The 27,065-nt window shown below is 32.0% G+C and overlaps 4 protein-coding genes across 4 annotated transcripts; 2 read left to right on the top strand and 2 right to left on the bottom strand.

Moving 5' to 3' along the window:
- Positions 1-802: 802 nt before the first annotated feature.
- On the bottom strand, positions 803-5,912 carry LOC105784546 (calcium-dependent protein kinase 17). Its single transcript, XM_012610454.2, has 8 exons — positions 5,116-5,912; positions 4,172-4,315; positions 2,990-3,142; positions 2,793-2,908; positions 2,325-2,492; positions 2,095-2,222; positions 1,686-1,785; positions 803-1,256 (listed from the first exon to the last, which is right to left on the bottom strand). Exons 1-8 carry the CDS (start codon positions 5,795-5,797, stop codon positions 1,164-1,166), a joined length of 1,584 nt encoding a protein of 527 aa, XP_012465908.1. The 5' UTR covers positions 5,798-5,912; the 3' UTR covers positions 803-1,163.
- Positions 5,913-9,071: 3,159 nt separating this feature from the next.
- LOC105783829 (RNA-binding protein Y14) lies at positions 9,072-12,460 on the top strand. Its single transcript, XM_012609501.2, has 4 exons — positions 9,072-9,416; positions 10,983-11,119; positions 11,424-11,575; positions 12,259-12,460. The coding sequence occupies exons 1-4, from the start codon at positions 9,149-9,151 to the stop codon at positions 12,302-12,304; spliced, it is 603 nt and encodes a 200-aa protein (XP_012464955.1). The 5' UTR covers positions 9,072-9,148; the 3' UTR covers positions 12,305-12,460.
- A 1,177-nt stretch (positions 12,461-13,637) lies between these two features.
- LOC105783152 (disease resistance protein At4g27190) lies at positions 13,638-20,815 on the top strand. The gene is made up of 5 exons (XM_012608422.2): positions 13,638-16,435; positions 16,830-17,270; positions 17,341-18,057; positions 18,166-18,996; positions 20,657-20,815. Exons 1-5 carry the CDS (start codon positions 13,721-13,723, stop codon positions 20,711-20,713), a joined length of 4,761 nt encoding a protein of 1,586 aa, XP_012463876.1. The 5' UTR covers positions 13,638-13,720; the 3' UTR covers positions 20,714-20,815.
- Positions 20,816-21,081: 266 nt separating this feature from the next.
- Positions 21,082-24,451, bottom strand: LOC105783154 (mitochondrial fission 1 protein A). The gene is made up of 5 exons (XM_012608424.2): positions 24,292-24,451; positions 22,931-23,063; positions 22,673-22,794; positions 22,078-22,141; positions 21,082-21,399 (listed from the first exon to the last, which is right to left on the bottom strand). Exons 1-5 carry the CDS (start codon positions 24,382-24,384, stop codon positions 21,314-21,316), a joined length of 498 nt encoding a protein of 165 aa, XP_012463878.1. The 5' UTR covers positions 24,385-24,451; the 3' UTR covers positions 21,082-21,313.
- Between the last annotated feature and the right edge of the window lie 2,614 nt (positions 24,452-27,065).

Here is a 27,065-nt window from a genome sequence, read left to right as displayed (position 1 = left end):
ATAATCAAACTATTTGAGCTCAAGCTTGATTAAGCTCGTTTATTAATGTTCATACTCAAGCTCGAACTTAATTAAGGTAGTTCATATTCAAGCTCAAGCTTATTTGTAACCTTTTATATATAATAAGGATAAAAATGTAATTTCAAAATATAAAAATATATTAAATTGAAAAGCTCGATTAGACTTGCGATGTTCGAATCAACTTAATTAATAGCTCGAACTACTGGAGCAGCTGATGAATACCAGTGTTTCATGTACACACCTAATTGTTGTTAAGCACATAAGTTTGAAGTGTTGATTTTTGTTAATTTGTTGTATAATTAATTGTTAAATTGCTGACATTTTCTAGTTGTTGATCTTGGATAACAATTTTTTTTGAATTAACTATTAGGTTTATTGGTAAAATAAGCCCTCAAATTTTAAAAAAATCAATTAAACCCTTTAAACTTTTTACACCCAAGCAAAAAGTTCAGAGAGACTTAATTGATTTTTTTAAAGTTCGGGTTTATAATATCATTAAAGCTAAATATAATATAATTTTGACATTAATCAAACTTTATATATGCTAATACAAATTTCCTAACTTGGATTTATTTTGTAAAATTTACAATTATATTTATAAAATTCATAAAAAACAATATAAATTATTTTCAAGTGGTAATAATAAAATGGAAATAAAATAAATAAATACTCAAATCTCCTATCCGTTAAGCAACATAGTGTTTCTTTTTTTTTTTTGGCATTTACAAATTTCCACCCATCAAATTTCACTATTCCCACATTGTACCACCTAATTAATTTATATAAACTCAAGAAATCAAATTATATCACCTAATTATTTCACTTTCTAAAAATAACATTATTTTTAATAAGATGGTATAATTTGATCCACTACTGATTAATAAAATTTATATACGGTGGTTGCCAACTGCCAATACATCGAATATATATAAAATCGATGTATAAAAAAATTAAGTGCCCTTTACGAGATTTTTTTTTTAATGATTTACATGCATGCATGCATGCATGCATGCTATCTTGTTTCTTTTTTACGTAAGCTTTTCCATTCTCGCACGAGCCTGTGATTCAACAAAAAAAAAAAAATTCACATCGAGTTTTCCTTCTTTTGTTTCTCCTCCATTTGTACCCCACGGTAAAAAAGCTCAAACGACTACATCGCGTCGCTTCTTCGGGTTCGGTTCGGGATTTCCCTTTTTCATCATTGCCACAAATTCGTCATAGTTTATCCTTCCATCCTGCAAATATGTCAAAAACATTTTGTAATTAATTTATGTCACTCAACATCAAGCCCGAAAATTAATTAGTAAATCGTTTTTGTCACATAGGAAATCAATTGGATTATCGATAAAAATGACAAAATTTATGTTCAAATCTTTAGTTTACATCAATCTCGACTGCAATCATTGAACTATCTCTACTCTTACCCTCTTACTAAAACACACCCCCTATCACATGTAAATAAAGATAAATGAAATTAATACATAATAGATAGAGGTGTTCATGAACTAGATAAACTTAAATTATGATTCTAAATTTTTGAAAGTCATTTTTTCAAGCTCATTTGGGTTGAGCTCGAAGTGGTCCAGATAGGGTAAAAACTGCTGTGAAGTGTTTATTAAACTTGTTAATGGTTTGAGTTTATATATATAGAAAGAACAGCTTACATTGTCAGCGTCAACTTCAGAAAGGATTTGCTTGATGTCTGTGCTATCATTTATGCCATATTCACGTAGAGCTTGCTCTAGTTCTTCTGTCGTAATATACCTAAACAAAAGTAGCCATATAAAATTATATATGCAGTTATATACAAATGAAAAGAAGTTGTTAAATTAAAGGGTAAATTACATTCAATATCAGTAATCTATTAATGAGTTTATGTTTTAATAACTCAACTTTAAAAAGTTGTAAAATAATTATTAAACTATTCGAAAGTTTCCATTTAATTTAGTAAACATATATTAAATGAAAACTTTAGAATAGTTCAATGGTCATAACGAAATTTACTAATAGTTTACGGACTTTGGTATAGTTTACCCTAAATTAAAAAAAGTTTTGAAAAAAATAAATAAATACCCGCTGTTGTCTTTATCAAAGTGCTGGAAAGCATGGTAGAGATGTTCTTCTCTATCCATTCTGTTCATATGCATTGTGGCTGTTATGAACTCATCATAGTCTATTGTGCCATTACCATCTGCATCAGCCTATATACATACACACATACAAAGAAGAAGTCGGTTAAATCGGTTAAACCTGAACAAACAAGAAAATGATTTAGGGATAATTATATTAAAGAGAGTACTTACAGCTTCCATGAGTTGTTTAACTTCATATTCAGATAATTTAGTGCCTTGTTTAGCTAGACCTTGCCTGAGTTCTTCAAGTGTTATGGTTCCACTGTTATCTGTGTCCATTGCCTTAAACATTTCTTTCAATCCCCTTATTTCTTCCTCTGATAAACACCCTGCAATCACCTATTAATTTCATGGAAAAAAAATTATATCAGAAAAAAAATTAAATGTTTAATTAAAATTATTAAAATTTTTGAAATAATTAATAATTTTTTTATAAAAAAATTGAGGTGTAATTAAAATTTTCAAAATTTTTCAAAAAAAAAATCTACGGATATGTATAAATAAATATTTATTTCATTTTCTTTTCCATATAAAGTTCTTGAAGTATCATATTCTCGTACTTTATTCATAATATGTCGAAAATAATATTAAATACGGGAATTTCAAAAAAAAGAAAATTTCTAAGCTTTGAAATAGTACCTTCAAAGCAACTTTCTTGAATTGGTTCATTGCTTTGAACTGTTTGAGCCTGCTTAGCACTGCATTATCAAGTGGTGTATCAGGTGCTTCACCATCTTCTTTAATCCATGGATGACCTGTTGTTAATTTTCACATACATGATCAATGTATGTTAGGACATACATGCATACGTACGTACGTACATAAAATACACTTACTTAGAACCTGGGCAGCTGTTAACCTCCTTTTGGGATCTGGATTTAGCATCCTCTTCACAAGATCTTTTGCTTGATGTGAAATCGACGGCCAAGGTTTGCCCGAGAAATCCACGTGGCTTTTTATTATTGCATTGAATATCCCATTTTCCGATTCTAAAATTCAAAACAAAAACAATATTAGCAGTAAATATAATTAATTATATGAGTTAGAGTAGTTCTGTTAAAGATTTAGGGACGGAAATCAGAAATTTGTTTTAAGAAAAAAAATAAATAAAAAATTTCAAGGAGTTAAAAGTGTACTTTGATCATTATACTAATTTATGATTTTTTTTCAATTTTGAAAGATTATATAGTGAATTTTGCATTTTGAGACCATGGTCATTGCTTGCCCTATTTTCTCCACTCCTATTATTCAAGTAGTGGCGGAGCCAGAAAAAATTTTTTTTGGAGGGGGCGAAATTAAATTATATGTTTTTCTGATAGTTAAAATATAATTTTACCATTTTAATAGTCTATATCTTTATAATTTTTAAAGGATTAAATCAATTTTTATTTTTTGAGGCACCAAAGTATAATTTTACTATAACTAATTTAAAATTTTGTAAATTGTAAAGGGTCTAAATAGAAAATTTTCTATTTTAGGGGGAGCCGGACCTTGCCAGCCCCCCTTCGGCTCCTCCACTGCATCTAAGTACAAAAATATTATACTCGAAAATAGGCTTAGTTAAGAGAATTAGATCCGCTTAAAATATGAGCTGATCTCCGGTTTCAATATTCAAAACTTGAACCCAACTCATTTTCAAGTTTATGGCATGTTAATTTTATTTTATTTTATATATTATGTAATTTATATATATCATATTGAAAAATTAAATATACTATAATATAAATATTAAAAAATATGTTGTGGAATTTTAGATTTAATAAAAGGAAAAAAATTATATAATGATAGTAAAATTGTAAAAGATATATACAATTATTAAATATTAAATAAAATATTAAAGTTTAGGGTTAGGATATCGATTCGTAAAATAGTTTTAATTAAGTTAGATGAAAAAATGACACAGATTGATTAAACCGTATTTTCATTAATTTTTTATAATCTTTTAATTAAACTTATCGAATCGACAAAACAATAATCTAATCAATTCAACCACCTAAAAACATGATAATTAAGCTTACCGGCCCAGAAAGGAGGAACGCCTGAAAGAAGGATGTACAACATGACACCAACACTCCAAATATCGGCTTCAGGTCCATATTTCCTCTTTAAAACTTCAGGTGCTATATAATATGCACTCCCAACTATGTCTTTAAATATTTCATCTGTTTTAAACCAAGCCAAAACACTATAGGTTATTTTCTTTTCATTAAATATATATAATTATCCTTATATATGAAAATATAAAAATTTTAAAAGAATAAATCAAATTTTTATCATTTTAATCAAGATTAAAATATAATTTTATCATTTTCTATCATAAAAATTATAAAATTTAATAAGTCAAAAGATTTTTATAAATTTTAATAAGTCAAAAGTATATTTTTTTCATTTTAGGGGCTGAAACCTACTACTTCTCTAAGACCAACTTTAAATAAATTCAATCCAGTTTTTTTTTAACAATTTCATTATAAGTTCTGGTCGTATCTATTAATTTTGACATAATGCCTAGAACTATTTATAGCTCTTCCCAACCCATTAATAGGCAGATAATACGTATTAGCGCATCTGAACTCACGTTCTTCTACATTAACAATGCTCATACAAATCAAGTTAATAATCAATTGGCAACCAAACCCAATCCAACTTAACTCTACTCAACTCGTATTAATACCATGCATGAAATTGACCTAATTAGGTCCAACTAAAGGAAGAAAAATATACAACGTTGGTAAGTATACATAGAACATCCATATTAAACCTAATCAACTCAACTCAATCCGACTCATATAAATACCATGCATAAATTAATCCGAATTCAACTCAACTCATCGCTACCTAACCCGTATTAACCTAACCAATTCAACCCATATAAACACCATGCATAAATTAATCCAAACTCAACCCAACTCATCTTTACCCTACCCATATTAATACCATACATAAAACCGGCAAAAAAAAATACCTGGCTTAAAAAACACTGATAGGCCAAAATCAGTAACTTTAAGGGGAGAATTCTCTTCTTTGCCCAACAACAAGAAATTTTCAGGCTTAAGATCCCTATGTATAACCCCCATTGAATGAAACGTATGAACGATCTGCATAATCGTCCGGAGCAAAGACGCCGCCGCCCGTTCGGTATAATGCCCTTTAGCAATAATCCGATCGAACAATTCCCCGCCGCCGCACAATTCCATCACCAAATGAACGGCGTGTTTATCCTCATACGCCCCTTTCAATTCCACGATATTAGGTTGTCCCGTCAAATGATGCATTATTTGAACCTCCCGCCTTACATCCTCCACATCCTCTTTGCTCGATAGCTTCCGTTTCGCTATCGTCTTACAAGCGAACTGCTCGCCTGTCGTTTTATGGGTACATAAATGGGTAATCCCAAATTGACCACGACCTAGTTCTTTTCCGATGGTGTAAGTGGCTTTAACGTCCTCCATTGGTCGACCTAAAACCGGTCCCATCGGTGCAGGTTTTGATTGTTTGCCGACGGTGGAAGCTCCTTGAGACGACGGTGCGGTTCTATAAGAAGTTTGATGTGAAGTAACGGTGGGATCCGCGTCGCCATTGCCGTATCCTGCGGCAGCTTTTTCTAGCTTATCGCTGCCGTCTCCGCGAGTGCAACAGTTTCCCATTTCGGAAAAATGAGGTGAACGGAGACGGCGGCGATACTTAAATTTGGCGGGGAATTGTTATTCTTTTTTTTTTTTGGTTAATTTCCCGATATGGTTGAAGAAAAAAAATGGGGTTTATTACGAAGACATATGGAGTTGAAACAAAAAGTAAAAACAGCTTGGAATTTGGTGTATAGATACTATATGGGATTGATGGTGAGAGATTTTAGGATTTAAATTTAAAAAATTACAGTTATTAGTTATTTTTTTTGGTAAAATATGTTATAGGTCCTTACTTTCTATACAATTTTAGAATTTAATTTCTATACTTTCTATTTTAGAAATTTAGTCTTTTATTTTCTGAATTTCAAAATTCAAGCTTTGTAATTAACACAGTTAAATTTTTTGTTAAATTTATTGGTGTAATATTCTGAATAAAAATAAAACTCACTCGATAGCAATGTAACCAAAATAATGATATTATAATAAACCCGAATTTAACAAAATTTAGCCGTGTTAATAATTAGACCTAAAAGTTGAAATTTAAAAAATATAAAAATAAATTCTAAATTTATGAAGAGTAGAGGACTCATAAAATATTTTAACCTTTTTCATTTAGTATAAGTTGGAAATGCAACGAATTTTATTAATAGTTTTTTTCTAGTGGACCGTAAACAAATAGCCTTGGTTAAACTATTAAAATAGTCACTTTTGTTTATCTCAAGTTACATTTTAGTTACTTATGTTTGAAATATTACGTTTTAGTCACTTACTTTATCGTTTTGTTACGAAATGGTCCCTCTACCATTAAGATCTGTTACCTCCCAACCGGCAATCCGACGTAACAGTTAAAATGAGTTTTAAATGCCAATGAGAATTAAAACCCATTTTAACTGCCACATTGAATTGCAGTTTGAAAGGTAACGGATCTTAACGGCAGAGTGACCATTTTGTAACAAAACGATAACGTAAGTGACTAAAACATAAAACTTTAAACATAAGTGACTAAAATGTAACCTAAAACAAACAAAAGTGACTATTTTAATAATTTATCCTTAAATAATTACTCGAAACTAATAAAAAAAAAAAAACTAATGATTAAATTAATTTTATAAATATTCAATTATTTAATTATTATTAACTGCGCAATCAAATTAATTAAATCAGAAATCAATAATAGCACATAATTGATTATTATCCTATTATTACTATATTACTAGTTTTCAACGGTATTTTAAACAAATTAATTAAATCTGTTTAAAGCTAATCTATTTTCAAAAGAGATCAATTGAGCGGTGGTTTGCTTTTAATTTTGGGATGATTAATATTTTAATGATTTAATTATCATATTTTATATTTTTATTTATATAGATTATGTTTGTTAATTTTTGAATCAGTTTAATATTTTTATAATGTTTATTTAAAATATTGTTTATATTAATAGATATCTAATGATTGAAATATTTTTTATATAAAACAAATAGTTATAAAAAAATAATTGGCATAAAGATAAATCTAGCCACTAATGTTTGCTCATTTTGTCATTTTGGTCCTTATTCTTTTTGGGGGTCATTTTAGCCCTCAACTTTTAAATTTTAGTCAATTTGCTTACTTTTTTTTATAGAAAAATTGACCGAACTATTAAAATTTTAATGGCATTAATGGGGCCACTAGCATGGCAGTCCGTGTATAATTCATAAAAAATTAAAAAATAATAAAAGTGATTAAAAAAATCAACAAAATTCAGAGAAGTTCGAACAAATTTTAGGAAACTTATCCATGTTGACAACAAAGTATACGCAAAATGCCATGTGAGTTGTCACGCCAAAGTCATTGAAATTTTAACAGTCCAGTCAATTTCAATTTGATTAAATTTTAAAGGTTGAGCCCCAAAAAGAGAATAAGGGACAAAATGATAAAATGAGTAAACGTTAAGGGCTAAATTTATCTTTATGCCTTTTTTATTTTATATCAAACTTGACATGCATGATTTATATGAACGGAACATCAAATATGGCAGTTGAATCATTAAAATATTAATCGTCGTGGATCCCTCATTCATGTATATATAATTGAAAGAGTAAACCCAATACAAAGTTTGACGGACTAAAAATTGAAATATTTTCAAACATATACCACAATAATTTTAGACAGAATTCACATGTAGTGGAATTTAAACCCTAAATAATCTGGGAGAAAATTCACACGTGACTTCTATATAATATGGGACTTGAACTTTAATGCTCAAAATCTTAGGGCCTCATCTTTTGCCAACATTGCCAACATTGTGATGGCAATGTGAATATGATTAGACCGGTTTAACTTAGATGTGTATGATTTTAAAAAGTCATTTTATATTAGGTATAAGAATAATACAATACTAGAAATTCTATTACACACGGATACGTGTGGAAACAACATATTTAGAACACAAATTTATATTTAAAAATAACATATAAAAAATAATGAAATATATTATTTGAAACTAATTAATAATAACTAGAAGTATTTATGGGTCAGGCCTAAGAATGATATTAACATACTTTATGTTTGCCCAAGCTCGACGTGTAACATGGGCTTAAAACCCGTCCATATTTACAAAAGACTAACTAAGCCCATTTTAGGCCCACCTATTTTATTTTTTAATTATTTTTAAAATATTTATATTAAAATATTTTAATATTTAATAATATATTTTTTATTTATTGAATTCTTTTATATAGTCACCTTAACTTTATTTTAATGTTTACATTAGAGTAGTATTATATATTTAGTATAGGTTTATTTTTTAATATATTGTAAATTACATAATATAAAGTATTATAAACTTAAAAACGGGTTGGGCCAGGCTCGGGTATTGAATGTTCAAGTTCGATCCATATTTTAAAGGAGCCTAATTTTTTGTCCAATCCCATTTTTTGGTCTTAATATTTTTATCCACATTCTCCGAAATTTCGAATGGACTTTCGGGCTTGAACAAGTAACCCGACTCATGAGCAGGTCTAATAATAACATATTAAATATATGCAATAATAAACTAAGTGTTCTAAAAGCCCATTTTGCAGTTTAAAAAACAAAAAATTAATTTAAATTTTATTATAAAAATATATAAATATAAATATAAATATTTATAATTTTTATTATTTATAAAAGTAAAAATATAGGTTGAATAAAAAAATAACCCAAATCCGACCCAAATCGGGCCGGGCTTAGACCCAAACACAGTAATAAATTCATAATAGTAGAAAGGTAAAAAGTAAATTCAGTTTAACTCTTCTACTATAAATAAAAAACCTCAAATGAACTTAGGTCTTTTGGGGACAAAAGAAAATTTTCATTTCGTGATATCGTTAAATCACGTTAAATCACGTGATGGCGGGTGCTGACGTGGAGGCCGTGGATTTCGAGCCGGAGGACGACGACCTCATGGACGAGGACGCCGCCGCCGGTGACGCCTCACCTCAAGCCTCCATGCCTAAGCTCAAGTCTGCCATCACTGGCGGCGCTTCCGTTTCTCTTTCTGGCCCTAAGAAGACTAAAGGCCGTGGCTTCCGCCAGGACGACGCCGATCGTCATTCCCATCTCGCCTCCCGTGACTTTGACTCTATCGGCTCTGACGGTGGCCCCGGTCCCCAGAGATGTTAGTACCTCCGCTAAACCCTAAATTTTCTTATCTGTTTATTTATGCTGTCTCCTTTTTTTAGATTTTTTTTTGTAGCCTATAAGATAAAATAATTACTAAATTGATCTAAATTTTTTATCAATAATTTTAGAATAAATTTGGTTGAAATTAGTTCGGCAATTTGGCAGTTAAAGCATGAATAGGGTTTTGGTTTCATTTCTTTTGTGCAATGGTGAGTGTGTTTACTCTAAGAATTAAGTGTTAGTTTTCTGAAGTTCTATAAAAGGTTTCAAGTAAAAGCTACTGATTACTAAATGGTTTAAAAGGCTAAACTTAGTGAAAAGAAATATCTCATTATAAAATAAATACCTTAGTTAGCCTTTGGGAACTTAAATTTCAAAAAGGGTGTGAGTATTTTTTGTTAAAATACATATAAATGTATTGCTCATAATTATTCCCAAATTCATAGTTTTGTTTGGGTGCCTGTTTGATAGTGAATTTGAAATTAGTGTTTTTGTGACTTTCAAATATATAATCATATTGAATCTCAACTAACTTTTACATAATGAATGGATTTCTTTCATTCTTTCTCACAATTTATGTAGAAAATGAAATCCCGATCTTCAAATTCATGTTCCCAACATAGCCTTGATCTCTAGTTCGAGGTTTAACATGTTATTTCAAAATTTGACTTCAAATTGAGTTGTCTTGTGGACTGTTGGAACTTGGGACTTCCTATTCTTCTAAACTTCGAGTTCCTAAATTCAATTCCCTAAGTTGGATAATTTGGATGATTTCTAAATATGTTATACTTCATAGAAACCCATTATTAAGAGAGCATGCTTTATTGGGTTTCTCGTTAGAGATATTGACTGAAGAAGAAAAATATTCAGTTCATTTATGAGACTTGAACAAGTTTGATGGCAGATGCTTCACAAGTTTTTGGTCCACATTATGCACATCCAATGAATTATAAAGTGCAATATCATTAAGTTCAAATGAGTTGTCTTTTGGGCTGTTGGAACTTCTTAACCTTCTAAATCTCAGATTCGTGAGGTGCAGTATCATTAAATTTGTTAGCTAAACGCGGAGAACACTGATATATATTGTAGGATGACCTGTATAGCAAATATAAGAAAATACATACTGAAGTCTCTCTCTTCCTCTCTAATTCATCTTTCTATTTTCTCTTCCCCTTTTATATCTGCTTCTCCTCTATTATTCTTCTTGGTTTCCCCTCTTTTTATTGTTGTTTCTAGATAGGTTGTGTCAAGTGATTCTCCATCGTTGTGGTTTAAAGCCCTATACTGTTGCTTGAGCACTGGATTACCTGGTGCTCCATGTTTCAACCACCAAATTGAGTGCTTTAGACATTTTATATTGTAATCTTTGAACCTAATTTTCAGCCTATCCAGCTATTTTAGAGGCTTGCGACCTTTCCGTGGACAACCCTTGTTTTGCTACATGTTGTCAAATCAAGACAAGCAATTGTGTCCAGGAATGAAATGAGATTTTCCTTTATGTTTGTAAACTAGTTTCCTCATGTAGTAACCGTTTCTTTATTTATCATTCATCAATGTGCAGCTATTGAAGGATGGATAATTTTGGTCACTGGTGTACATGAGGAAGCACAAGAGGATGATTTGCACAATACATTTGGTGAATTTGGTGAGATCAAGAATTTGCATTTAAATCTTGATCGTCGCACTGGATTTGTCAAGGTAGGCAATATAGTAAAGCGATGTAGCTCTCTTAGTGACCATTGGTTCAGGCAACCATTTGTTTTCTTGCACGTGCATGTGTGTGTGTGTTGGCCATGTATCAGCATGTTTAGCATTTTTCTAACCACTTTAGATTGTTACCTAATGCTAGTTTGTCGTGTTTCAATACTGCTATATTATAGCGATGATTGAAGATAAGAATCCAAAGGGCAATTCTTTGACTAACTTTTGCCTTCTTTTGCAGTATTTTCTTATTATATTATGTTTTTGTTCAAGCAAAACTAACGTGCATCTTTCCACTTAGGGATATGCACTGATTGAATACGAAAAGTTTGAAGAAGCAAAGAATGCCATATCTGCAATGGATGGAGCAGAACTTCTTACGCAGACTATGAATGTTGATTGGGCCTTTAGCAATGGACCCAGTGTTGGAGCCTCTAAGAGAAAAAATATGAGGTTTGCCTCTATTAATATGCTTTTGACTTTTGCTTGATCTGTTAAATATATCATTTATAATTGGTGAAAAGATGATTTATTTATCCAACCAAAGTTAAATCCAGAACATGTTAAGCCTTGAACTGAAGCAATCCAAATTTCAAATGACCTTAGTACGACCTAGACTAGCTCAACGTAGATGCTACGTGCCTGCCAACCTTGCCCAAATCTTGAAACTTAGTCCAAGCATATCAACATGGACAGGGGCGAAGGGAGGGGGGCAGGCAGGGGCTTTGACCCCTAAAATGGGAAAGCTCTGTTTTAGAGCTCCAAAATTTATGAAATTATAATTTAATACATGGTAAAGTTGTAGTCCCCCCAAATTGTAAAATTATAAGGTAATACAATGGTGAAATTGCATTTTAGCTCTCTAAAAATATATAACTTAATCCTGGCCTCCCAAAAAAATTCATGGCTTTGCCCCTGATCATGGATATCAACTTTGTGCAAAAGTTATGTTTGATGGTACTTTTCTTTGCACTGTATTCCGCATTACACAACTTGAACTGATTGAACTCAAGTTAGACTGAGATGTTATTACTGATTTGGTGCAAATGCCATAGTTCTTCTGTTTGAAGATAGATACTTTTAGCTGCTGAATGAAACCTGTCATGCTTAATCTAACAACACTCTTTACCTTGCAGAGCTGGACGGACACATCGCTCGCGAAGTCCTAGGAGAAGATACTAACTTGAACTCTATTACGAGAATCAATTTGTAACAAGAGATTTTAAGATTTGGTGCTTGAAATTTACTGGAATTACGGAATTTTTCAACGTTTGCTCTGGGGCACCTCATCCTGTTCTTTTTTTGTTAAGTGGTATCCCAAGTGGTGATTATGCTTTAGTCTTCCTCTGCAGCTTTTTGCCTAATATTTGTACCCATTTGCTTAACTCACGCTTAGAAGATGCTTTGAGCAAAGAATAAAGGTAAGACATTCTAAACACAAAAACAAAATATAATATTCGTTAGTTACATGTAAGAAATAAGATTGCTAAGCGCAAGAAATGAAGAATTCACATCAAATTAACTTTTTTGAAAATTTGTTTTAAGGTTAAATCACTATTTGAGTTTAACTTGGCCTTAGGTAAATATTTTTGCATAATTATTTTTACATTAGGGCCTGAATTAGGTAATTGTTTTATATTGGAATTTGAATTTTTTGTGTCTAAATTAGTCTTTTGCTTGATAATTGTTTTTATGTGGGGTTTGAACTTGATAATTATTCTCACATTAGATATTAATTTAGATAAAAAGAGTTCAAGCTATAATGTGAAAACGATAGTTAAGTTTAGGATAAACTTGGATAAAGAAAAGTTCAAGCTTTTATGTAAAAATAATTGTCAGGATTAGGCTTCAGAAATTATTTAAGTCTTTATTTTTATTTTTATAAATAAGAGAATACATCACATTGTCTTATTTCAAATCATTCTTACATTGATATCTCTTAAAAGTAATTTCCTAACATGGAATGAGGGAATATCAATCTTTAATTAAGTTCACTTTATTTGAGAGACAAGTTCTTGCTAACTAGTCGGCAACCATGTTCCCTTTTCTATGCACAAATTGGAATTTGACAACCACAAAATGTCGATACATAGTTTTTATTTTCCGACCTATAGTCATTGAAGGTGTACTTCTCAACCCCTCCTTAACCATCTCCACTGCCATCATACAATCAGTTTCAATAATTACCTTATCATAGCCTCTATTATGTGCCATTTCAAGGTCACGAAGGATTGCCATAACTTTGAATTTACAGCCTATCCCCTCCCGATAAACTTTTATTTAATTATTATGAAAAACTAACAAAATTTGGCAGACATTAAAGGGAAGATTTATGAAAAAAAGCAAGGGATTTCTTTCCCCAAAGCAAAGATGATCGGACCGTAAGAAGAAGAACAATGGTAACTTGAATTTTACTACAAGTAAAGAACAATGGTAGCTTGAATTTTACTACAATTCTGCCTTATATATTTGTTGCTAATAACAAGCAACTCAACATTCTCTACTGCAAATTCTGAGCCCCATTTGTTTTCTCACATTGCCATTCATTTTTCTCTCTATTCTTTTGCTTTTCCACATTGTTTATGTAATAAAAAAAAAATGGACGAGGCTAATATAGCTTGGAACCTTGTTAGAGCTCTCATTAAACCCATCAAACGTGAAACTAGTTTCATCATTCTCTACAAGAGAAAGGCTGCGAACCGTGACAGTAAAGTTAGGCAACTGAAATTCAAATGGGAGACAGTGCAATCTGCTGTTACTCTTGCAACAAGAAACGGTCAAGAAATCATACAGGTGGTGAAGGACTGGCAGGACCGAGCTAGACCCATAGCTGAGGAGCCTGAGAAAGCCTTGGGTGAGGAACCTAAGTGTTTCTTTGGTTGGTTTCCAAATTTGAAGTACCGGTACGAGGTCAGCAAGAAAGCAGAGGAGGATGGATTGGTCATTGACAAGCTTCTAGATGAAGCAAGTGGATTCAAAGACAAAGTTGCTCACCCTTTTGATCCACAGGTGAGATGGGCGACACCCTCCGAGTGTTACATGGCGTTTGAATCGAGAGAGGCGGTTGTGAACCAGGTTCTGGTGGCACTAAAAGATGCTACTTTGAAGGTCATTGGTGTGTATGGTGTAGCTGGCATTGGGAAGACTACACTCATCACACAAGTGGCTAAAATGGTTAAGGCAAACAAGGTGTTTGATTGGGTAGCTCTTTCAAGTGTAACTCAGACACCAGATGTTGAGACCATTCAAGCAGAGATTGCAGACTGTCTTGGTCTCAACTTTGAAGAGGAGTCAGTTAAGGGAAGAGCCACCAAGCTAAGACATAGATTGAGTAAGGAGAAAAATGTTTTGGTAATTTTGGATGACATTCGGACAAGTTTAAACTTGAATGATGTTGGAATTGTATGTGGAGATCATCAGCATAGAGGGTGTAAGATACTGCTATCATCAAGAGATCCCAATGTCTTATGTGAAATGAATGTTGACAAATCGTTCAAAGTCGATGTTCTAAAAGAAGAAGAAGCCTGGAATCTGTTCGATAAAATGGTCGGTGATAGAGTTAAAGATCCCAGTGAACGGTCCAAAGCTCATGATGTATGTAGGGGATGCCGGGGCTCGCCACTTTCCATTGTAACAACTGCAAATGCCTTGAAGAAGAAGGATTTCTCTGAATGGGAATCCGCTTCGAAACAGCTAACGACTCATCCTTCCTCGGCTGTAGAGTTGAGTTTCAATCATTTAGCTAATGATGAACTTAAATCTGCTTTCCAGCTTTGTAGTCTTATGCCATACAAGCCTACCATTTTCGACATGTTGAAATATGGTACGGCTTTCGGTTTGTTTCAAGGAATTACAACAGTGGAAGGAGCGATTCAGAGACTACACAGATTGGTACAAAACCTCAAATCCTCATGTTTACTATTTGATGGTCGAATGGCTGAGGAATTTGCAATGCATGAAGTGATTCGAGAAGTTGCTGCATCAATAGCATCCAGGGAGGGAAAAATGTTCTTGATGAGAAATGAAATTGGACAAAGAGAGTTGCCGAATGCTGGTAGGCTAAGAAACTGCACCGCAATCTCGCTGTTTTACAACGATTTTGTTATACTTCCTGATCAACTCGAATGTCCACAACTTAAAGTTTTTCAACTTTACGACAACAATCCCGTTTTGAGAATCTCCGATCAGTTCTTCTCGAAGATGGAAGCATTGGAAGTCTTAGACGTGAAAGGAATGAAGCATTTGTCATCGTTGCCTTCATCACTCAGTTCATTGGGAGACCTTCAAACTTTATGTTTGGAGTCATGCGTTTTGCAGCACTTGGCAATGGTTGAAAAGATGAAGAAACTCGAAATCCTTAGCTTCAACAATTCCATCATAGAAGAGTTGCCTAAAGAAATAGGGGAATTGACTCAGCTAAAGGTGTTAAACTTGGATAATTGCTCCAAACTGAGAGCGATTCCCCCTAATGTAATATCAAACCTGTCTCGACTGGAAGAACTACATATCGGTAACAGTTTTGCTCAATGGGAGGATGAACAAACAACACAGCGCCATGCTAGCCTCAGTGAGTTGAATCACTTACCTGATCTAACCAGTTTAAACTTGCATATTCCTGATTATCGTAATATGCCGAAGAGATTCTTCTTCAAGAAGTTGCAAAGATTCAAGATATTGATAGGAAACACATGGGATTGGTCAGACAAGCATGAAGCCTCAAGAATATTGAAGCTCAAGCTCAATGAAAGCATTCATATGAATGATGGGGTTCAAATACTGTTAAAGAGAACTGAAGTTTTGTATCTAGATGATTTGAAGTATGTTGAGGATTTGTTATATGATTTGGATGAGAGTACAACAGGCTTTCCACAGCTGAAGTATCTCCATATCCAAAATGGTCCGGGACTAAAGCATATTGTTAACTTGACTGACAAGGTTACTCTTGATGTTTTTCCTGTCTTGGAGTCATTGTATCTTCATAATTTGATCAACTTGGAGAAGATATGTAATGCTCAGCTTGAAATGCAACCCTTTGCCAAGTTGAGAGTGATAAATGTGGGAAGTTGCAGTCAATTGAAGAATTTGTTTTCATTCTCCATTGCCAGAGGCCTTCAACAACTTCAAGAAGTTCAAGTGGTAGACTGCAAAAACATGGTAGAGATCATTACAGGTGGAAGAGGAAGGGATGTTGGTGACAATGAAACAACAACCACGATTGAGTTCGAGCAGTTGCAATCCTTGACGCTACAACAATTACCGAAGCTTATCAGTTTCAATGCAAGCAGTACTACTGCAACACTCTTCAATAACAAGGTATTTCTCTTGTTTTTTCTATATTTTACAAAATGGTTAGAGAGTAGAATCCAAGATCCTTGCTAGTATCATGCATCATGCTTTCATATCATAGCCTCAGATTCACTGCTTAAATATTTTAGGGGATCTTATCTCTAAATTATCCTTCTTTGTATTTGTCATTTACATTGCATGTTAAATCCAAGATACCTTAGAGGCATGACATTTTTCTTATATGTCTTTTCATCAATATTCAAGATGCAGTGAATGAAGAAACTCATACACACACATGCATATATAGATATATAGATAGAGATATGGATATGGATAGTTTTTGTTTTCTTATATACAAAAAGCATATATATTCTACTCAAGGAAACTATAGAAGGGTTCTTTGTTTCTTTCCCTTTTTCAGGTCACATTTCCCAAGTTAAAGAGCTTGAAATTGTCCTCAATTAGCACATTACAGATATGGCAAGAGCAGCTTTTATCAGTCCCTAATTGCATTCAAAGTTTAACCAGCATCACTGTGGAGGATTGTGGTAATCTGAAATTTCTACTATCATCTTCTATGGTAGCCAGTTTAGAGCAATTGATCCATCTAGAAATAAGTGAATGCAAGCTAGTCGAGGCAATCATTGAAGAAACAAAAATGGAGGAAAGGATGGAGAAAATATTGTTTCCAAATCTTCATTCCTTAAAGATAAAAGGCCTTCCACAGTTGACTAGATTCTGCTCAGGAAAAGCTGTTCAGTTTCCTTCCTTGAAACAATTGCAGATAGAGCATTGTCCTAAACTAGGGACATTCATCTCCAACTTTGTGAAGAACGAAATTCGACCTCTCTTCGATGAAAATGTGAGTTATTTTATTTGTTTTCCACTACTACTGTTTTCACAAATTCTTATCATTACAATCTATTATGCAGGTAGCATTTCCTAGCTTGGAGAAGATGTTAATCTCCCAGTTGAGCAGCTTGAAAATGTTATGGAATGATCAATTACCCAAAAATTCCTTTAGTGAACTAAAAACAATGGAAGTTGAGTACTGTTTACAGCTACAAACCATATTTCCATTTAATATGGTAGAAAAATTTCAAAGGTTGCAGACTCTGGTAATAAATGATTGTGTTTCATTGGAAGAAGTCTTCGATTTCCAAAGGCTCAATATCAAAGAAAACAAGACTGAGGTAGCAATTCCATTGAAGAAACTGTACCTGTTTAACTTACCACAGTTGAAACATGTGTGGAGTAAGGATCCCCAAGAAAGGATCAGTTTCAAGAATCTGACCTCTGTATATGTTTTCGGATCTGAGAGTCTGAAAAGCCTATTTCCGGCCTCGGTTGCAAGAGGCCTCCAGGAACTCGAAAGTCTTGAAATAGACACTTGTGGGGTGGAACAGATTGTTGCAATGGATGTAACTCCTCAACCAGAAACTAGATTCGTGTTCCCTAAACTAGCCTTTCTACAACTTTGGAGACTCGAAAAACTCAGAAGTTTCTATCCGGGAGTTCATTCAACTGAATGGCCGATGTTAAAAAGAATCGTGACCTACCATTATGGTGATATGAAGATGTTCACTTCAGAACTTCTTGGAACTAGGCAGACACGAACTGTTTCTCAGCCGCTCTTCTTGGTTGAAAAGGTAACATATATGCATACATAGCAGAACTCATAGAAGCCTTACATTATTTATATTAATCTTACCCTGTTAGAGTTTATTGATTTGCTTCTTTTCACTGCTTTGCTACAGGTAGTTCAAAACTTGGATGAACTTACATTAGACAGTAGAGACATCTCAATGTTAAGCGACGAAAATGTCTTTCGACCTGACCTATTCAGCAGTATAAAAGTTCTGCAAGTGCATTGTTATCATCAAGAATCAGCTATTTTACCATTTGGATTCATCCAAAACTTCACCAATTTAGACAACCTTAATGTTGGTTGTTGTAAATTCAGAGAGCTCTTCCCATCCGAGAGACTGGTCGGCGATCCGAGAAAACCTCTCGGGACACTATCAGGAATTCGTACCTTGAAGTTGGTACTCCTTTCGAATCTGCGTCATATATGGAAGCCAAACTCGAGACCGGACCTAATTCCTCCCTATCTTGAATCTCTGGTAGTTTGGAATTGTAACAGGTTGATCAGTTTGGCACCACCATCTTCATCGTTCTCAAATCTCACCACTTTGGATATATGGAAATGTCATGGTGTGAAGCATATAATTTCGTCATCTACTGCCAAAACACTTACAAAACTCACCAAAATGAGTGTAAGAGAGTGTGATGAAGTGACTGAAATTGTTGCAAATGATGAAGATGAAACATTGACAGACATTGTTTTCAGTAAACTTGTCTGTTTGGAGCTAAATAAACTGCCCATGCTCCTATATTTTGACTCAGGGAGTTATGCCTTGAAATTCCCATTATTGGAAGTTATAACACTGAGTCAATGTCCGAGTTTGATTGAATTTCATACGAGAAACGAATTAAGCACTCCAAAGCTAAAGAAGGTTTGGCAGACAGAAGAAATGGATCAAAGTTGTTGGGAAGGCGACCTTAATGCCACTGTCTCCGAGAAAATGGTATGCTTTTTTATTAACCTAATTTTCTTTTATCTCCTTCACATGTATGAGATAGTATTTTCTTTATTCTTGCAGTAAAATTATCCTAATTATTGTTACAAATTTAGACCAAAATATAACGAAGATACATGTGTTCATAAGCTACTTAGGTTCTCCTCTAAAAGAAACTCAAATAATATAATATATTTGATTTGAGTTCGAGCCATAAAACTCAAATAATATAGTATATTTGACTTGACTGGAGTAGATCACGAGCCTAATTATTATTAAAAAGTCAAATTTAACATTTAAAACTTGTATTATGCGAAACATGTGGAATTAATATCTTTACTCAAATTTAGTATCTAATACTTTTCAAAATTTGAAATTATAGTCTTTACATTATTTTTATCGCTTCTTTCCATTTAAAAAGTTTGATGTGACTTTTATATATATATATATATATATATATATTGAGGTGGAATTATACATAAAGAAAACATTGATTTCTAAAAAAAATTGTCAGTACATGTGCGGTACATGCCAAAAAAATCCAAAAACCCGAACTTTACTAATTTTTGGCATGTGGTGCACATGTGCTGACAATTTTTTTAAAAATTGAAATATTTTCTTATTATGTAATTCCACAAATCACATCAGAATTTTCAAATGGAAAAAAATAGTGTCATGATCAAAATTTTAAATTTCGAAAAGTATAAGTACTAAATTTGAGCAAATTCGAGTAGAGGTACTTATTCCACAAATTTCGCATAGTACAAGTGTTAAATGCAGATTTTGACATTGTTTAATTAGTATTGGAAAATCTCAATTCAAACTTCGATTAGAGGTTGGTTAATATATAATCAAGTTTGAAGTTGAGTATATACATAGGACTTTGATTTTACGAGGCAAATATATTCAATTAGATATGTATAATTAAGATATGTGTTCTCACAAGCCATTTAAGTTCGACTCTAAAAAGAACTTAAATATGGTATGTTTGAGTTGAGGTCGAACTATCAAACTAATAGAATTTGACTATGCTTATGCTTGATTGGAGTAAATCACGAACCTAATCAAGCTTTTTTATTTTTTAATCAGTTCTTAAAGGAACTCAAATTTGGTGTAGTTGAGTTTATCTCCAACTATCGAGTTAATGGAATTCGAGTATATTAATGTTTGACTCGAGTAGTTCATGATCCTAATCAAGCTTTTTTGTTTTTATTTAGTATTGAAAAATTCCATTTCAAACTCAGTTTAGAGCATGGTCATATATAATCAAGTTTGAGATCGAGTATTTGAATGCGGCTTTATTTTCACTAGGTAGACAAGCTCAATTGAACAAGTTGGTTTTGTACCTTGATTCAAGCTTTAACATTAAAAATGAAAAATAATTGATGTCAAACCGAGCTTTGAGTTTCAAGTCGAGCTCGAACTTCTTTGGCTTCTCTTTGCTTACATCCTTGTTTTTTTATCCATTGTAATATTAATATAATTTTGATTTACATTCTCATCTCTTCTTTTTTATCTTATTTGTAGAGTTTAAAAACTTCATAAAAGCTTATACGAAATGATGAAAAACGAGATAATTTCAATAATAAATATAAACCAAGTGCATGAATATATCTAATTAAAATGTAGATTAAGAATTTTAATTTAAAATTGCATTTATGAATGGCAGGTTTTAGGTACAAGAAGAAGAGACCATGGTTATAGGAGGAAGATCGATTTAACGTGAGATTAATATTTGAGGGTGAATTTCTTATCCCAAAAATATATATAATTATGTGTAATTAGAATGATTTCAATTATTTTATAAACTTATTATTTATTTTATTATTATAATTTTAAATATAATTTCGATTATTGGCTATACTTGATTGTATTAAGTTTTATGTCCACTTTTAGTTAATAATAATATGGACATGGCATAGGAAACACAATTAAAATTTAAATAAAAATTAATATCAACATAATATAAAAACATGATGAATTATCATTTTGTAAGAAATTATCAACATATATTATATTTATTTGAACTAATTACTTTAAATTTACAATAAAAATATATTTTTAAAGATAAAATCGTTTGTATCAAACAAATAATAAAAGAATTATAATTTATTAAAAAACTATAATACATATCCTACATAAATAAAACTTAAAATATCACAAGATAAGACAACAAATATGATCGAAACAAGCCTTTTAGGTACTTGAGAAAATAAAAAGATGTATCATTGAAAATATTTTTCAAGATTTGTTCCTAACAGATATTATATGATACGACATGAGATGGTCGGGATCAGGGATGGGCTTGGGTCAGGGCCCAGGGGCGTTACTTCTTTCGTGAAAGAGCAGCAGCAAGGCCACCAGCAATCAGCCCAGCAGCAGAAACAGCAATGCCAATACCAATCACACCATCTGCATCAAAAACATTCGTATCATTTGTGTTTGATCCGAGATAAAAACAGAACTTGAGCTTAACTTCATTTTCAGATACGATTATTTGTGTTTGAACTTGAGTTCAAATCAAGATTTCTTTCAATACCTCATTAAAGAAAGAAAATAACTCGATTAGGCTTGTCAGACACTTGAATAAGGTGTTAAGATACTAAATTGGTAAAAGTACCATGGAAAGACCCCTGTACTAGGAGATACATTTTACCTCCTTCACTAAAAAAATAGCAAGTTAATCATTATACGTGAGATCAAAAAGCAAACTCGTCCTTTCGGTTAAAAATTTCAATCATTTTTACTATAAAAAACTAGCATGGCTGACAGAATAACCAAACAGTTATGCACAGGAATCAGTTTTTAACAGTAGAAATAGATGAAAATTTTAACAAAAGGACCAGTTAAAGCTTTTAGTATATGGACTAATTTGTTATTTTTAATAGAGGGGGCAAAATGCAATTCAACTCCTAGTACAAGGGTTTCCATGGTACTTCTACTACTCAAACTTGGTTGTCTCATAACCGAGCTCGAGCTCAAGCTCAGCTCAACAATGACCAAATCGAATTAAAGTTCTTCTGGAACAAATTCAAGTAGCTCAAGAGCATATATATCTTGTTTACACCCCAAACATAAATGCTGAATTACCTTTTGTAATTCGATCTTCGATTGCCTTCTTCAGAGATTGTGCCTGCCTCCATTCAGGTTCTACCTGCCAAATTCAATGGAAAAACATGTTAATATATGTGGACCAATTGATAACAACTTTCACTTCAAAATCCAAAAAATGTAACTTTGAAGTTCGAACTCTTCACTTTACATTTTACTTGACATGCCGCGTTCCAGATTTGAAAGGATCTTCCAAATATATAAACAAACTTGAATAAAATCGAAAAAAAGGTGCCAAACACATACAGATATCTGACACTTATACTCAAATGCGAGTAACATAGATAATTTGAAAATTTTTCTCTTCGAATACATAATCTTCAAGAAAAACACAATGATGCAGGGGATGAAGAAAATAAGTTGAAGTAGACCCTGTAATTTTGCACATAATACAAACTACGCATGTTTAATAAATACAAAAATAACACAACGAACACAACACGGCATGTTTAATTCACACATTCAATGGTTTCTGTTACGTATACGCAGGTGAAACATGAAAGAAAAATGCAAAATATACATGCATATATGGAGGGTAACAATATAAGAAAAGGTAAGGGTAGTAAATATCAACCATTAAACACTGCTCCACAAGCTCTCTGCTCCTTGAATAGTCACCTCTTCGGAAATGCCCAACAGCCAGAAGATAAAGCTTCTCTCGCATTTTCAGTGGATCGGTAGTGCTGGCTATAGAAGCTGCAAGTAACAAATCTTTTAATTTAACATATCAGGGCAGGTAAACATATTCAGCAATAGACCTCAACAACAGCTTGCAACCAAAAAAAGTCTAAAAGGAAGATGAGATGAAAAGGAGATGGAAACTTTATTTGACCTTCGAGCATAGCTATACCACGTTCTACATCTTCTGTTCGTCGTGAGTGAACAAGAGCCCATGAAAAACGCGTGAGACATTCGTTTTTTGACTCATCAGAACCATTAGCCTCAGCAGCCTCCTTTTCACATCCCTGAGAATGATTTTCGAGACAAAAAAGTAATAAGATCAAATCAATATATATAGTCTTTACCAGTGTATACAAAGCCAGGGCATTTAGTGTCGGGTCACCAAACTACGAAATGGGGTTTTAAACATGACTCCAAAATGACTGAACTTACCACCTAATCATCCAACATGCAGTAGAAAAGATAAAAGCAACTTGATGTGGTGAATATGTATAAACATGCATCAAATCGAGAACGAAATCCCCAACCATGAGTTAGTTCAAGTACCATAAAACCAACCATTACAAACCTTTTTCATCAGTTCAACCCTTATCGGTACTTTTCTCTTTGCTAATTCATATAACAAGTTTTTAAAGCAGACAAAGCAACAACCAAACATTCCGAATTCCAATTCCACATAACACAAAAGTTAAGGCCAAAATGGGGTTCCAATTCCACATAATACAAAGGTTTCAAGACAAAACCAGTTAGATTACAACCAAAAGTTAAGGCCAAAAAGGGGTTCCAATTTCACAATACTACAGCCCTTGATAGGAATGGCAGTGGGTAGGATACCCAAATCCGCATCCTTACCTGAATAAGCAATGCAAATTCAGATAATGGATATTGGCGGTATCTATCCATATCACTCAAATCCACAGCAGATAATAATTTTAAAACCCGAAACCGAATATTATTCGAATCTGCAAAAAACGGATTGGATATCCGAATCTACAATCCAAATTGCCCTAGAGTATTTTCAGTCTCTCCCTCTTTTTCACAATACATGTCTCCAAAAATCTACAAGGATCGGATAACGCAAATGAACAAGATCGGATCAGATAAAGGCGAGCACAATGCATTCGCTTTATACAACATAATCAATCAGTGAACCATAAAAGAAACCAGTACATGAAATTGCCTTATGATGCAGAAATTTCAGTAAACGACTAATTAAAAAGAAAAACAAGATGACTCATACTAAGATTGATCTAAAAATTAAACAACAAAGACTACTTACAGGGTTTATTTCCACTACAATTGCTTTTGTTTATAAGAATTTACTCTAAAATTTAACAAAGCTCTTTGAGAAGAAACACCAAACATATCGAAAATTAATACAAAACCCACAAAACATATCGAAAAGTAAAACAAAATCCATTAGACATATAGAAAATTAATACAAAACCCAAAAAATAAAGAAAAATCCAACAAAAATGAAATAAAGAAAAGGGCAAAAATCAAAGAACTTACTGCAATGATATCAGCATCGCACCAAGGAAGCTGATCTGAACCGGAGAAGAAATTAGTCACTGAATCGAAGAATTTCCCTACCTTTGCTTCCATTGTTCAGGTAAAAGCTTGGTCTCTTTGTTTTCTTTTCTTAGGGGATTGGCGGTGACTCGCATATAAATACAGCATTCAGAATGGGTTAATAGACTATTTGGTATCTGAGTTTGTTTTTAATGTTCAATTTGGTACTTAAGTTTAACTTAGATTAGATTTGGTATTTGAATTTTTTTCAATTTGATACTTGAGTTTTTCTTTACCCCATTTAAGTACCTGTATTTAGCTTCAATGTTCATTTTGATACCTAAACTTTTTTTTTCCCAATTAAATACTTATGCTTTTTTACTCGAGCATAGTATTAAATGCTTATTAGGTCACATGATGTTTGATTCAAGTACCAAATTAAATAATAAAGACAAAATTACGAATCAAAATGGAAAAAAAATATTTAAGTACCAAAACTAAATATTGAAAGTACCAAATGATATATTAACCATTTGATAAATGTTAATGGCTTAGCTATAAAATCGGTCGGTTAACCGAATTTTTTCGGTCGGGGTCGGTTAATTTTTTTTATGATTTTTCGGTTAACGGTTAATTCGGTTCGAAATCGGTCGGTTAACCGAAAATTTTCGGTTAACCAAGAAAATTAATAAATAAAATTATCCAACCCAGCCCAAACTCAATTACCCAACCCAATTACCCAACCCAATAAAACTAAAACTAAAGTTTACCCAATTACCCAATCCAATAAAACTAAAACTAAAAGACAACCCAATTTACTAAAGTCTAAAACCCAATTTACTTTAATAATTTTTAAATTTTTAAATTTTTAAAAATAAAAAATAAAAAAATTCAGGTAATTCGGGTATTTTTTGGTAATTCGGTTAATTCGGTTAATTCGGATAATTCGGGTAATTCGCGTAATTTTTAACCAAAAATAAAAAATACATAATTTTCGGTTAATTCGGTTAACCGACCTTATTAACCGAAAAAATTTCGGTTCGGTTAATTTTTTTAAAAAAAAATCGGTTCGATTAACGGTTAAAATTTTTGGAAGGTCGGTTAATTCGGTACTCTTTTCTCAGTTAGGTATTTAAAGTTCTTTTTTAAATGATAGTGAAAACTATTAATATTGGATGTTAAATATTTTCAGAGAGGAAATTAAAAAATCCTTTTTAGTGGGATTGGAATTAAATTTTAAAATTTTGAGAGGTTATATAATTTTATTATTTATTTATTAATAATTTCATCAGTTTTAAAAGGATTAAACAAAAATTATTTTTTAGGAAAAATATAATTTTATCATATTAATTTAAAATTAAATTAAATGTTTTTATTTGGAGTCTTAAATTTGCCTATACATTTTTAAGTAAAATGAAATAAAATTAATAGTTTAAATATATATTTTTATGAAAAAAATTAAATACTTAATTGAAAAAGTGGCATAGTTTAAAACTAATTTTGCATTAAACGCTACAATGAAAGTCTCTAGATCTCATTACGTAAATTGATTATGTACTTATTCTATTCAACAAGCATTACTTATTTTCTAAATTTATTCACGAGTCAAGTTTTCAATAAAATTGTTTGAATATGATTTCAGTTAGGTTTATTTGAAATTACATATATATATGTAATTAAGTACTATATAGAAATTAAAAATGCTATAATAGTTGTTATAACAACAAGGTTACACAAGGTTTTAAGCGTTAAAATGAAGGTGGTTCACACTGTATGAGGTGCAAAGAGTCATTTGGTTGTGTGGTTGGAGAAATTTGAGGCAATATTAGAGCAAAATTTTTGTATTTTGTGCTTGTCTTTCAGTCTTCTTGGATGGTGCTAGGGGGTTGGTAGAGCCCGACACCCTTAAAATGAGAAATTTTATTTTTGACCTTTTAACATTTATGATTTTAAGTTAGTATCTAGTAAAATCGCACTTTAACCCTCTAAAATGATAAAATTTGATTTAGTTCTCATAAAAATATACAATTTAAATTTATCCCTTAAAAAAATTTCTGGTTTCATCGCTGAGGATGGGTACTTATAGATGGAGATAAACTTGGGGTTGCCTATCTCATGATGACTTCCTTGTAGAGTCCAATCTCAAGCTCGATTTAAAGTGTGGATCAGATATAACCTTCTTGGGGTTGATGAGCTTGAAGAGTGGGTCATATACAACTTTCCCGATAGTTATGTCAGCACAAAAAAGATCAAATTTATCTTTCAAGGTCAAATTTTAATGACCTTTTAAGCAAATCTTATTGACCCAATATCAATTCTCGAAGATCTGTATATAAATTCTCAAGTAATTTGAAGCAATGGATGAATTTCAAAATTGTAAATATACTTTGATTTCATGTAATGATATACATAAAACGACATAATATCAAATTTAGCTTTTAGCGTTTATATCTTTGTAAATTTGATCCTTTTCTTTTTTTAGTTAAATTTAATCTCTAACTTTTAAAAGAGTTAAATTTGACCATAAATATATCAAAAGAGTCGTTTTTTTCTAAATGAAAATACTAACTAAAACGTTAAATTTTTAAACATGGCTACTTGAATGGTAATTCACATGTACTTTATGAGTTTTTTAAATTTTATGAAAATTTGTATATACTTTTAGATTTTGATTTTTTAAATATTTTATAATTTTTAAATTATCTGTTAAGGTTGCATATGTGACAAATATTATCATATCAACATGAAATACATGCAAATTGTTACGCAGACCG

This window comes from Gossypium raimondii, chromosome 13, assembly GCF_025698545.1.
Source record: "Gossypium raimondii isolate GPD5lz chromosome 13, ASM2569854v1, whole genome shotgun sequence".
NCBI classification, from domain to species: domain Eukaryota; kingdom Viridiplantae; phylum Streptophyta; class Magnoliopsida; order Malvales; family Malvaceae; genus Gossypium; species Gossypium raimondii.
The sequence above is the reverse complement of the archived record's forward strand: the minus strand, read 5'-3'. Positions and strand labels throughout refer to the sequence as shown.